Source organism: Ovis aries, chromosome 3 (genome assembly GCF_016772045.2).
Source record: "Ovis aries strain OAR_USU_Benz2616 breed Rambouillet chromosome 3, ARS-UI_Ramb_v3.0, whole genome shotgun sequence".
In the NCBI taxonomy this organism is placed as follows: Eukaryota; Metazoa; Chordata; class Mammalia; order Artiodactyla; family Bovidae; genus Ovis; species Ovis aries.
In genome coordinates, this window is record NC_056056.1 from 134,115,160 (window position 1) to 134,128,422 (window position 13,263).

Consider the following 13,263-nt stretch of genomic DNA (forward strand, 5'->3'; position numbering starts at 1 on the left):
CCATGCCATCAGACTTCATCATTCACATACTTCCCTGGAGCCATGCTTACTGTTATTGTTATCCAACTCTGATCATCTCTCATGTGTTCTTGCTAGCTCATGATGCATTAAAATATATTTGAAGTATATTATCTATCATTTTAATGACAAAAAGTTTATTCAGAGTTCCTAGTCTGACTTACTGCAAGAAAAGAAGTTGCTGGTGGCATTCTTCAGAGAAAACAATTCACAAAGCTTGGTGACTCATTAGATAAGGAAAATAGGTGTCAAAGAGTTTTAAGCTGGAGATATTAGAAAGAACTAATAGAAAGAAGGAAAGTTGATGAATGGGCCATCTGTAGATGGGAAAAATGATGAGATGTTTTTAAGCCTTCTTGAATTTCAATTATCAGTGTAACATTCACGTGGAGGTGCCCGTGGTCAATCAGAAACCTCAGAGATGAACTCATTCATTCTCTCAACATTGCTCAGTGCCTGCTATAAGCCAGCACTGTGTCAGACACTTCGTAGCACTAGAGAATTACTTCAGAGAGCCCTGAGCCATCAGAGCACCCCTCCTCAAGGTCCCCAGCCCTGAGCACACAGTAGCAAGGCCCAGCAGCAGGCCCACCTCTCCGTCCCCCACCCCACCCCCTCCGCTTCCTGGAGATCCCACCCACCTGTTCCAGGCCTGGAATAATGGACAGAAAAATGCACACATATGACGGCAACTAGATTACTTTATTCTAAGCACAGTTAGCAAGGAGGAAAGATTTGGGAAAGGGAGTGATGAACATTCAAGAATGCAAGGGAAAGAAAGGTGGGAGGGGGACTTAGGTGTCGTCCTCTTCATGGGATCAGAGTGCCCAGAATCCTCAAATAGACTACATCCATGGATCACTCCTCCAAGCAGCCTTTCTCAGCCAGAGGCAAGCAGGAGACAAGAAGGGGAGGAAGGGATTCCCACACAAGAATTGAAAGGTGGACAGTAGAGAAGGTGCGTCAGAATGATGGGTTGCACATGGTAGGGCTGGGCAGACAGGCCAGCTGGGAGGCTCGGAGAGGGTGAGATGGGCTGGGGCTTGGGTGCCTCCTCAAGTCTTGCCAACTCAACACTTCTTATAGCTGCTGCCACAGGCTCCCACCCCATAGGAACTGATGCCGCAGGTACGGGTGCCTGAGAGATCACCACATACAACTCCACCCCGGGAGCTGCTCACACCTGCACAGAGACAATAACAGTGAGTCAGAACCTTCAGGGGTGGTGGGGAGCTGGCCCCAAGCACAACTCCCTGCCTAACACCCAGTAGGATGTCTCTGGATCATCCACATCTCCAGGGAGAAAGACAATCTGAACTCCCATGTGGTCTCAGGACTCCCATCCTCACTGGACGAGAATGACCTCAGTCTTTCTTAATCTATTCTTCTGTAGCTGATTCCAGGAAGACCTCCATGGGACAACCACGCAGATAAAATACCTGTCTTGATCCGGAACAAGACAACTGGAATATGGACAAGTATTTGGACAAGGAAAAAGTCAGAGCTTCCTGTGATGGGGAAAATAAGACTGGCACTCTAACAGGCGTGGGGTGAAGTATTATTCCACTCGTAACCTGTCAACCAGCTCCCCCTTTGTAACTGTGTGGTTGGAATGAATGGAACTCTTCTCCCTGGGTCTTTTCACCCTCAGAGCTAAGACTCCCACTGTCTCACTTCAGTGTCTCCCCTTCAGGGCCCGAATTACTCACTGACATTCACAGCACTGATGCCTTCACACAGCCTGATGTGGGAGAGAAAAGAGCATAAGGACTGGGTATTAGTTTCTGACAGCGATCCCAGAAGTCACATGGTCACCCACTCTGAACCCAGTCACCTAAGGAGCCACCCAAGTCCCTCCCCGGAAGGTCAGAGAAGGTCTGGGGTCCAGCACCCCTTGAGGCTCAGCATATCCCCAGCTCTGTTTCAAGAGAACACAAGGGGCAGGATCTCTCAGGTCCCTCTAGGAAGAGGGTCCTACTCAAATGCAGTGGGACTGCCCTCAGGACTCTAGCTTCTGACTGCCTACCCCACTCCTACTGACTGGCTCTACCATCCTGAACAATCCAGTCTCCCTGGGCCACAAGCTTTTCATCTCTCTAATCGAAATGTATTTTTCTATTTGCCCTTTCAGTTTGAGGCCATTTTTATCCTGTCCCTTAAGCAAGGGTGTTCTGGCACCAGCTCCTACCAGTTAGTTCACAGATACTGTTCTGTACATTTCTAGCCAACTCTGCATGAATTCACAGTGGTAGCTTGAGCCCAGCCATGGTAGAAGTATTTATACCACTAAAATATGCAAATGTTATACATCATAGACTTTTTATTCCCTCAGAGAACCAGTAAACTATTGTCCCCAACCAAATGATGTAGGAGCCCATTGGAAATCAGACAGTGGGCTCAACTGAGACTGTTCTCAGCCTCTCCTCGGAGCAGAGAGGGAGCCAGAAAGGGTTCCAAGATGTGAGCAGAAGAAGGAATGGGGAAGTAGTAGAGGAAAAAAAAAATGGGCCAGGTCTCTGCAATTGAGGCCCCAGCTGTGCAGACTGTACCCACCTCTGCTCCTCGCCCTCCAGCAGGCGCCTGTAGGTGGCGATCTCGATGTCCAGGCCCAGCTTGGAGCTCATCACCTCCTGGTACTGCTTGACCAGGCTGGCCATGTCCTGCTTGGCCTTCTGCAGGGCTTTCTCCAGCCCCGCCAGCTTGCCCCGGGCATCATTAAGGGCCGCCTCGCCCTGCTGCTCCGCCTGGGTCACTGCGGCCTCCAGCTTGGAGTTCTAAGGGCCCAGGAGAGAACAAGGTGGGTTATGGCCTCTGAGTCTCTGTGTCCATTTCCTGGATGTGTCTAGTCTCTCTACCCAGATGAGATCACCCCAGAAGCAGACCTCTCCCCTTCATCAACTGGGGTTCCCAGAAGGGCCATAACCTAGGACTCAAGTCAAACAAATGGGTTGGAGAGTGAATGGTGAGATCCAACTGGGCACACACACTGCCAGTGGGACGCTGGGTGGGCCTCAAAAAAATCCTACCTGGCTCTTAGCATTTTCAATCTCAGCTGTCAGCCTCTGGATCAGGCGGTTGAGCTCATTGATCTCCTCCTTGGTGCGGCGCAGAGTCTCCCCATGCCGATTCACTGTGGCCTTGATCTCTTCATACTGGGAGAGGAAGCAGAGAGGCTCATGAAACTCAGGATGGGACCTCCCACACATTCAGGACAACATAGATGATTTTCAGGTTGTCCAGGGCTCAGCCTGTGCAACCACACATGGCAGCCCTGCCTTTCTATCCCAACCTGAGAGATGTCAATACTTTATCTACCGTCCCTAAGGATCAGAATCCCCAGACAAAAGTAGCCTTTTTTAATAAATGCCTTGAATCCCTCCCAGCGCCACATCTAGGAGGCAGGTGTCCTGGACCACTCACCTTGCTGCGGTACCAGCTTTCAGCCTCGGCCCGGCTGCGGCTGGCGATTTCATCATAGTGAGCCTTGATCTCGGCGACAATGCTGTCCATGTTCAGGTACCTGCTATTGTCCATCTTGACGATGACCGAGGTGTCTGAGATGTGGGCTTGAATGACTCTCAACTCCTGAAGGGCCAAGAGTCATTCACATTACATACATCATCCAGAGCCAAGTAGAACAGAGTTCACATTCCACCTTTACACACACACACACACACACACACACACACACACACACAAGCCCACAATTTCCAAAACCCTCACGCCTACAGGCACTCCCATCTATTTCCTCTGTACACAGGCCAGCCTGGGAATCAGGAGGGCTGAGTAATGTCCTCTCTGCTGGTGCTCACCTCTTCATACAGGGTCTTCAGGAAGCCCACCTCCTCTACCAGGCTGTGTGCGTTGGCCTCCAGATCTCCCTTGCTCACATAGACATGGTTAACCTCCTGGAGATACAAACACACAGCAGTCCCTGGTCATTGCAGAGGCTTTCCAGGGGGGCTCCACTTCCCCCAACCCCATCCCCAGCCCTGCAAAGCAAGTCTTAGGCATAGATCAGTAAGTCAAGAATAAGGGAACTAAGGTCTCCCACCAACTCTAGCAAAATGTCCTGTGTGACTTTAGAAAGTCCTTCCATCTCTCTGGGCCACCCTATAAAGGAAGAGCCAGAGAATTCCTGCCCTGTAGATCTCCCAGAGTGTGAGAAGGGAAATGCCCTTCTATCGGTTGGAATAAAATATAAGTTTATTAACTGAACAAGGGCAAACCGATGCCCTGAGGACTACCAGACTCCCAGGCAACTATCCCACAAGCAGACCGACTCACCTGCTTGATTTTGACAAACTCATTCTCTGCCGTGGTCTTCAGGGCGATCTCCTCTTCATACCTCCACAAGGGAAGGTAATTTGAAACAAGAGATTTAGCTAGTAATGGAAAGGAGGGCCCAACCTGACCCATCACATCCACCCCCAAGGATATCTGAAACATCCCTCTCACCCATATCCCTAATTACACATTTCTCTAACTTAGACATGATTCACTTTAAAGATATTGGTTTTGTTATTACTCAAGTATAATAAACTGCCTGGAAAGGTGGATGGAACTAGTAACTGGAACCAGTGACTGTGAGCAGTGGAGAAGACATAGTGACATTTCTTTACACCTCCAGTACCTAGCACAGTAAGGCCAAAGAGTAAGTGTTCAGAACAGGTTTATGGGATGGGTCAGTGGATGGATGGATGGATGGATGGATGAAGAGGGATATGGTCCCTATCCTAAGAAGTTCATAACGTGATAGAAAAAGATTCTTTGCTGACATTTCAGCTTGTCTTCTTTTCATGTGTCTTCCTGTCACTGCCTTTAAAGCTGACAAAAGCAAAAAGCGGGTTAATGAAGAAAGAAGTTTCTAAGGCCAGTGTGCTCAGTGGCTCCCCGATTGTTGTATCATGTCAGCCCTTCTGAGAGAAGTGGACCTTCCCAAATGCACTCACTTCTTCTTGTAGCCCTCCAGCACCTCCTGCACGTGGTTGAGCTCTGAGGCCAGCCTCCCGGTGTCGGCCTCCACACGCTCAGCCTCCCGCCTCAGTGTCTCGATGTAGCCATTGAACAGGGGCCCCAGGTTGCTCTCGCAGCTGCGCTGGTTCTGGTACAATTGCCACTTGGTCTCCAGCAGCTTGTTCTGCTGCTCCAGGAAGCGCACCTGCCACCCAGAGGAACAGTCACCCAGACAGCCGTAATTCCACCATCCTGCAGGATCCATCCCCCAAAACTTCCACCCATTCCTTTCCCCATCCCACCACAACACACACATGAGGATCTCTGTCACTGAGATGGCTGCAGATCTGAGTCCAAGTATCCATGATCAAGCGGGAAAGTCCTTTTTCATTCCTGGCTTCACTGTGCCAAGGATCAGAATCCCCTCCCAAATGACCAAGCCTTCCCCTGAGAAACCTTCCCCAGTTAGGTCTCCTGCTGGCCCACTCCTGTCTGAAGTGAACATTGCTGGGGAAGCCTCAGCTGGCCCTAGAGTTCAGTGTGAGAGTGTGAGTGAGTGAGTGTGGGGCGGGGGTGCAGAGAGAGAAATTGGCAGGGGACAACTAAGCATTCCAGGCATCCGCAAGGATGACCCTATAGTCCTATTTCTATTTCTTTTTTTCTTCTGCTTCTATTTCTGATGTAAATTTCATATGTGTCCCATGGGGGACAGGGGTCTGTGTCCGCCTCCCTCTGACATGCAGTTCCAAGCCTGTTCTTGTCTCTCTTGTACACTGTAACAGTGCTATCATACCAGGAGCCCCTGCTCTATGCTCACTTCTCTTTAGTCTGTCTGTGCCCTGGAAATGTGTCCATCTCCTCCATCAATCCACATCTCTCCTGCCCCCTGACTAACCCTTCAGTGCCTACCCAGGAAAGAAGGTTCAGGAAGAGTGTGATCAAGGACACCCACCTTGTCAATGAAGGCAGCAAACTTGCTGTTGAGGCTCTTGATCTGCTCCTTCTCCTGGTTCTTTACGCGCTGTGCATTGTGGTCGATCTCCAGGTTGAGGGGCTTGAGGAGGCTCTGGTTGACTGACACGGAGGTGATGCAGGGAGGGCTGGGGCTGCCAGAGCGGTACCCAAAGCTGCGGCTACTGGAACCAGCACGGGAGCCCCCGCAGACACTGCGACTGCTGAAGCCCCCAGTGAGGCCGCGGTAGCAGGAGACACCGCGGTAAGGAGCAGCGGTGACGCAGCAGCGGCTGGGCCTGGATCCGCCGGCCGAGCCGCAGCTGAAGGTGCGACCAGGACAGTACCTTTGAGTGGTCACAGAGGAGCTGGAATTGCGGACTCCACTGCGGGAGCTAAAGCAAGCCGATCCACAGGTCATAGTGAGTCAAGGCTGGAGGAGATGAAGCCAGAGGAAGAAGAGAAGGGCTCTGAGCTCTCCCTCGCTGTCCGTGCCTTTTATAAAGCCAGACACCCGGCGCTGTCTATGTCACCACATGGAGCAACTTTCTTGTCACCTTTATGGGCTTGGGGAATTTCTCAGTCATTTCTCCTCTCCTGGGATAATATCATCAAGATGATATTATATTGGCTTTGGAAAATCCTACACTCAGGCAACTCTGAAGCCTTGGCAGAATTTTTTCCATAGTTCAGGGCCTGAGGGTGCCAAGGAGCCTAGGTCAACCAAAGTCTGGGGACTCTGCATTTTGCAAGAAAATTGAGGAGAGAAAGGGAAGCCAGGTTGGGATGATGGTTTTCAGGTCAGCTGGACTCATAACCTCTGACTTTTAGTTTGGGCCACAAGATTAACTAAGACCAGGGACACAGGGTGGGCCAGCCTAGGGTGGGAAGGTGGGGGTGGACCCTGACAGCTTTGAGAGCAAGAGCCTTCCAGGGGCTTCACAGGTAGGGTCTTGGGGGCCAACTCTTCAGGGCAACCTATGACACTTGACCCTTGGCATGCCCAGAAGGAAATTGTGTTTACTCCCACCAAGACATAGAAAAGCCAGTCACACAACCAAAAAAGTATTTGTTCAGCCACTTCATGCTGGGGAATCCATGAAGTGGGTAGGTATGTGTGAGCAGTGTGGTGTGAGAGTTCAGTATCTGAATCCCTAAAACCCATTCTGTCCACCCAACTCCATCCCTCTTTGTGTGCCTTCAAGATTCCTCACCCACATCTAACACAGAATGTCTCCCTCAACTAGACCTTAAGTGCAAGGCCACACTCCCCAGACAGTCTCTTTCAAAGGCCTCCCTGTTTTCTGGGGCATTTTCAGAAGAGCTTCTCCAATAAGCTCTGAGCCTGGACTGAGTGGTGGGACCTGGGATCCATTCCAAGAAACTTCAATGGGCAGGAGGCCCCAGCTCCAGCTCCCAGACCTAGAAGACAAGGCAGGCCCAGGGTGGGGGTGAGGAGAGTGGGGAGGCCGGGATGGTTGGAAGGGAAGGTACCTGGGGCAACCAGTGGGCCATAGAGGGGAAAAAAAATAACAACAGTAATGATAACAGCTGATATTTATTGACCACTTACTATGGACCAGGCATTGTATTAATGCTTTACATATACACTCACTTTATCCATATCACATCCCCAGATAAGTTTTATTATCTTCATTCTAGATACAAAGGAAACTGAGGCTCAGGGAGGTTATGGAATTTTCATCCAGATTGCAAGGTGCAGAGCCCAGGCTTGAACCCAGGTATGTCTGATTCCAGAGTCACTTTGACCATTATTCCATGGAGAAAAAAGAAGTGTGTCTTTGAAATGGGCATGCTGATGCTCAAGATGTTTCATAAGGATGCTTTGGGTTGCCAAAAGTAGACACACACACACACACCCTCCATGTACTATCCCCACATCCCATTTGCTCACACACGGTGAATATGGCCTTCTCCCGGTCAACTACCTCTCACACTCAGCTTGACAGTCTAAGCCCACCTTATCCACCCACCATATTCACCATCCCCCTGCCTCCTTTCCCCCTAACCTCATCCATCCCCCGTTTTCCAACCAAAGTGGACTCGCTGCCAGCTCTTCCTCCCACATCCTCTGGCCTCCCTCGCTTTGTGTCTTTGCTTACACGGTTCCCTCTGCCTGAACCAGCCTCTCCTCTCTCTTCTCTGTACATCCAGCTCTTCTCAGTGTTCTTCATCCCCAACCAAGCTGTCATTTCCTGTAAGACCATGCCCTGACCTCTGGCCCCAAGGCGCTGGAGGCTGACTCTCCCAGTGAGTACCCTGGCATTAAAGTCAGACCCCCTGCAGCCTTGTATTAAAGTCCTTTGTGTGTGCCTGCCCTCCGTGGGGACTGCAGACTCCTTCCAACTCTGAGCCTGGCTCCCGTTGGGTATCTATTTGCTCCCCCCTTGTATCAGCTCCAGGGGCCTATGGTGGGGGTAAAGAAGAGACACAACACCAAGACAGAGAGTTAGCTTTCCATCAGTTGACTGGTGGGTTGGAGATAAAGGGGGCAAGGGATGAATTTCTAGAAGATCTGGCTGAAAATGGAGCAGTCCCCCTCTTCCCCATCGCTGTGACCGCCAACTGTCTTTATGGGGAAGTCTGTCCTTGAATGTATCAGAAATTGGAGCTGGGTCAGGGATTGGTACTGACACCTGGGGGACCACTGTGCTTTAGTTGTCAAACCTGTCATTTCCATCCTTCTAGTCATGTTAGAGAGCACAACTCAGCCTGCAGCCCTCTGGTCTCTTGGGACTTTAAATGCTCTTAATTATCAGTGTAAAAAAAAAAAGCTGATTATTAACCTCCTCATTGATTGTGATAGCATGGAAAATCTGCTCCATCCATCCACCAAAATGCAGAAGGAGATCCAAGCAAGCATCATGAAAGTGCTTCTGTAAGTCTAATTTAAATCTTTAAATTAAGGAAATTAAATACTTTGGGGTAAGTCCATTTCCTCTTGTGAGGGAGATACCAAGGGAAGACTTCTTCAATACCAATTTATTCCCTAAAGAAAATTGGAGTAGAGGGCTTCTCAGGTGGCTCAGTGGTAAAGAACCGACCTGCCAATGCAGGAGACACAGGTTCAGTCCCTGGTCCGGAAAGATCCCACATGCAGGGCAACTAAGCCCGTGTGCCACAAACTACTGAGCCCACTTGCTGCAACTAAAGAGTAGCCCCTCTCTCCACAACTAGACAAGAATTCGCACAGTGACGAAGAGCCAGCAGAGCCCAAAATAAATAACTTTTTAAAGAAGAAAACTGGAGTAGAAATTCATAATCCTGAAGCCATTAGTCACACAGCTGGAGCTGGAAGCAGAAGCGCAGACGCTGGAGGTGGGCTCCGTCTTCTACAGAGGATGGCACTAAGGTTACACTGAAATCCCTGCAAAATCAAAGCTGGACCAAAGGGATTCAGGCCCACAAGAGAACTGGGAAAGACAGCAAAGAGGGCAGCGAGGCACTCCCTAGAAATGGGACGCCAGGCATGGCTGGCCAGGGTGACCTCTGCTGTTCCAGGATTTAATTACCCCCTTGCATAATAACAGGCCATATTTAAAGGCAAAGGAAGCCAAAGATGATTTGCGTATTTCTCTTTAATGCAAGCTGCTGAGTTCACACTCTGGTTTCCTCTGTCCATAATTGGACACATAATTAACTACCATTATGACGGCTTGCAGCCTTCTAGGGTTGGTGGCCATGAGCAAGCATCAGTTGAGGAGAAGGCTTTGGATCGGACTTTGGATCTGATTTCTCTAAGACCCCAAAGCCTAGCAGTCTGGGCTCCTGCTTCAGTCCTGAAGACTCAGACCTTTGATTCTTGGCAGAGGGCTGGGAGCCTCCTTCCAGATTCTGACTTTGCCCCTTGATGGACCCTTCTGTGCTTTACCTTATTTTTTTTTTAATCATTATTTTTATTTATTTGTTTCTGACTATGCTGGGTCCTTGTTGCCATGAGGGCCTTTCTCTAGTTGTGGAGGGCGGGGGCTACTCTCTAGCTGCAGCAAGTAAGCTCAGTAGTTGTGGCTCTCAGGCTCTAGAGCACAGATTCAACAGTTGTGGCGCGCAGGCTTAGTTGCCTCACAGCATGTGGGATCTTCCCAGACCAGAGATCAAGCCCGTGTCTCCTGCGTTGGCAGGCGGATTCTTTACCACTGAGCCACTGGGGAAGCCCCCGTGCTTGATTGTAAAAGCCACTGGTTCACTCTGAGTTCACCTTCCTAATCAAGTAAATGGGCACAGTAATTCTGACCTCAGAAGAATGCCCTGGGGGTTAGATGAAATAATGCAGGTAAATTCCTCACACATTGTATGTGAGTGTGTGTGTACACAGTCGCTTCAGTCCTCTCCTGCTCTTTCCGACCTCACGGACTGTACCCTACCAGGCTCCTCTGTTCATGGGATTCTCCAAGCAAGAACACTGGAGTGGGTTGCCATGCCCTCCTCCAAGAGATCTTCCCAACCCAGGGATCGAACCCAGGTCTCCCGCATCATAGACAGCCGCTTTACTGTCTGAGCCACCCAGGAAGCCCACACATTGTAGGTACTCCATAAATGTAAATTCCCTTTCTCCTCGCCAGTAGAGTGGAGAGAGGTATGAGGGGTAGGGGTGGAGGATCCGACCTTACTGGGTGAGGAGCTATGAGCTGAGTTCTGACAAAGAGAGGAGAGAGAGTTTTTGTCCCGGGGAAACAGGGTGAATGGCAAATCAATAATAGAATAAACAGAACAAACTAACATTTATGGAGCTCTTGTTAAAAGCTAAGTACGGCCCTAAATGGAAAAAGCAAGAGAGCTCCAGAAAAACATCTATTTCTGCTTTATTAACTATGCCAAAGCCTTTGACTGTGTGGATCACAACAAAATGTGGAAAATTCTGAGAGAGATGGGAATACCAGACCACCTGACCTGCCTCTTAAGAAATCTGTATGTAGGTCAGGAAGCAACAGTTAGAACTGGACATGGAACAACAGAATGGTTCCAAATAGGAAAAGGAGTACGTCAACGCCGTATATTGTCACCCTGCTTATTTAACTTCTATGCAGAGTACATCATGAGAAACGCTGGGCTGGAAGAAACACAAGCTGGAATCAAGATTGTCGGGAGAAATATCAATGACCTCAGATATGCAGATGATACCACCCTTATGGCAGAAAGTGAAGAGGAACTAAAAAGCCTCTTGATGAAAGTGAAAGAGGAGAGTGACAAAGTTTGCTTAAAGCTCAACATTCAGAAAACGAAGATCATGGCATCTGGTCCCATCACTTCATGGGAAATAGATGGGGAAACAGTGGAAACAGTGTCAGACTTTATTTTGGGGGGCTCCAAAATCACTGCAGATGGTGACTGCAGCCATGAAATTAAAAGACACTTACTCCTTGGAAGAAAAGTCATGACCAACCTAGACAGCATATTCAAAAGCAGAGACATTACTTTGCCGACTAAGGTCCGTCTAGTCAAGGCTATGGTTTTTACTGTGGTCATGTATGGATGTGACAGTTGGACTGTGAAGAAGGCTGAGCCCTGAAGAATTGATGCTTTTGAACTGTGGTGTTGGAGAAGACTCTTGGGAGTCCCTTGGACTGCAAGGAGATCCAACCAGTCCATTCTGAAGGAGATCAGCCCTGGGATTTCTTTGGAAGGAATGATGCTAAAGCTGAAACTCCAGTACTTTGGCCACCTCATGCGAAGAGTTGACTCATTGGAAAAGACTCTGATGCTGGGAGGAATTGCGGGCAGGAGGAGAAGGGGATGACAGAGGATGAGATGGCTGGATGGCATCACGGACTCGATGGACGTGAGTCTGAGTGAACTCTGGGAGGTGACGATGGACAGGGAGGCCTAGCATGCTGCGATTCATGGGATCGCAAAGAGTCGGACACGACTGAGCGACTGAACTGAACTGAACTGAGGACCCTAAATGTTACCCGGTCCATTGCGCCCCCGCAGGTGCTGTTAGGATCCCTATTTTGCACATGAGGAAACAGGTTGTTCACCTGTCCCAGATCGTGACAAGGATTTCCAGAACTGACCTCTAAGATGCCTCCCCTTCAACACACACACACACACACACCACACACACACACACACACACAGACCTCGCAGAGCCATACAGGCAGCTAAGACCAAAGCTGCCCAGCCCGCAGGGCGGTGGCCCAGGCTGGTGGGGCCGGGGGTGCCTAGCTGCCCAGTTTGGGACTAGAACCAATGCCCCTGCGCTTCCCGGCCCAGTCCCGGCCTAGGGCCGCGGGCGGCCGGCCCCAAGCCCGCAGCGCACCGCCGGCGAAGCTGAGCCAGCGCTACCCGGTCCCATAAACCGCGCGGGGGCGGGAGGCGAACGCCGTTTTATGGAGGCAGCCGGGAGGCCCGGTTCACTTTAATTCCGGCTCGCAGAGGCTCGCAGCCCGACCTCCAAGCTCATAAACGAGTGGGCCGCGCGCTCCCCCTTCCGGCCCGCGGGCCGCGATATAAGGCACATGGTGGGCTTCTGGGTCCAGCTGCCCTCTGCCACCGCCGCTCACCGCCAACGCACCATGTCCTGCCTCTCATCGCGCGTTTGCATCCCCCGCGGGGTCCGAGCCTTCAGCTGCGTCTCCGCCTGCGGACCCCGGCCCGGCCGCTGCTGCATCACGGCCGCCCCCTACCGCGGCATCTCCTGCTACCGCGGCCTCACCGGGGGCTTCGGCAGCCGCAGCGTCTGCGGGGCCTTCCGTGCCGGCTCCTGCGGCCGCAGCTTCGGGTACCGCTCTGGCGGCGTGGGCGGCCTCAGCCCTCCCTGCATCACCACCGTGTCAGTCAATGAGAGCCTCCTCACGCCCCTCAACCTGGAGATCGACCCCAATGCGCAGTGCGTGAAGCAAGAGGAGAAGGAGCAGATCAAGTGTCTCAACAACAGGTTCGCTGCCTTCATCGACAAGGTGAGTCTCCTTGATCACACCCTTCCTGAGCCTTCCCTTCCTGGGTGGGCACTCAAGGGTTAGTCAGGGTGCAGGAAATATGTGGTCCAAGTGAGCCCCCAGGCTGATGGAGGAGATGGACACACATCCAGGGCACAGACAGACCAGAGAGATGAGTCTAGAGCAGGGGCTCCTGATTAGAGCACTGTTACTATATACAACCTCTGTCCAGACAGGCAGGGTCCCCATAGACAAGATTCCACCCTTCCTGAGCCTGGACATCCTGGCAGGACCTGAGAATTTACAGGCTAGTCTCCCCTGGAAGTTCATTCCTGGTGGCTCAGTGGTGAAGAATTTGTCTGCAATGCAGAAGACCCTGGTTCAATCCCTGGGTGGGCAAGATCCCCTGGAGTAGGAAATGGCAACCCACTCCAGTATT

General features: G+C 50.9%; 2 protein-coding genes across 2 annotated transcripts; one reads left to right on the forward strand and one right to left on the reverse strand.

Moving 5' to 3' along the window:
• Positions 1-710: 710 nt before the first annotated feature.
• LOC101112469 (keratin, type II cuticular Hb1) lies at positions 711-12,578 on the reverse strand. Its single transcript, XM_027967285.3, has 9 exons — positions 5,927-12,578; positions 4,971-5,179; positions 4,306-4,366; positions 3,831-3,926; positions 3,439-3,603; positions 3,045-3,170; positions 2,572-2,792; positions 1,728-1,759; positions 711-1,201 (listed from the first exon to the last, which is right to left on the reverse strand). The coding sequence occupies exons 1-9, from the start codon at positions 6,344-6,346 to the stop codon at positions 1,089-1,091; spliced, it is 1,443 nt and encodes a 480-aa protein (XP_027823086.2). The 5' UTR covers positions 6,347-12,578; the 3' UTR covers positions 711-1,088.
• On the forward strand, positions 12,462-12,908 carry LOC121819174 (keratin, type II cuticular Hb3-like). Its single transcript, XM_042247318.1, has one exon. The coding sequence runs from the start codon at positions 12,462-12,464 to the stop codon at positions 12,906-12,908; it is 447 nt and encodes a 148-aa protein (XP_042103252.1).
• Positions 12,909-13,263: the final 355 nt, after the last annotated feature.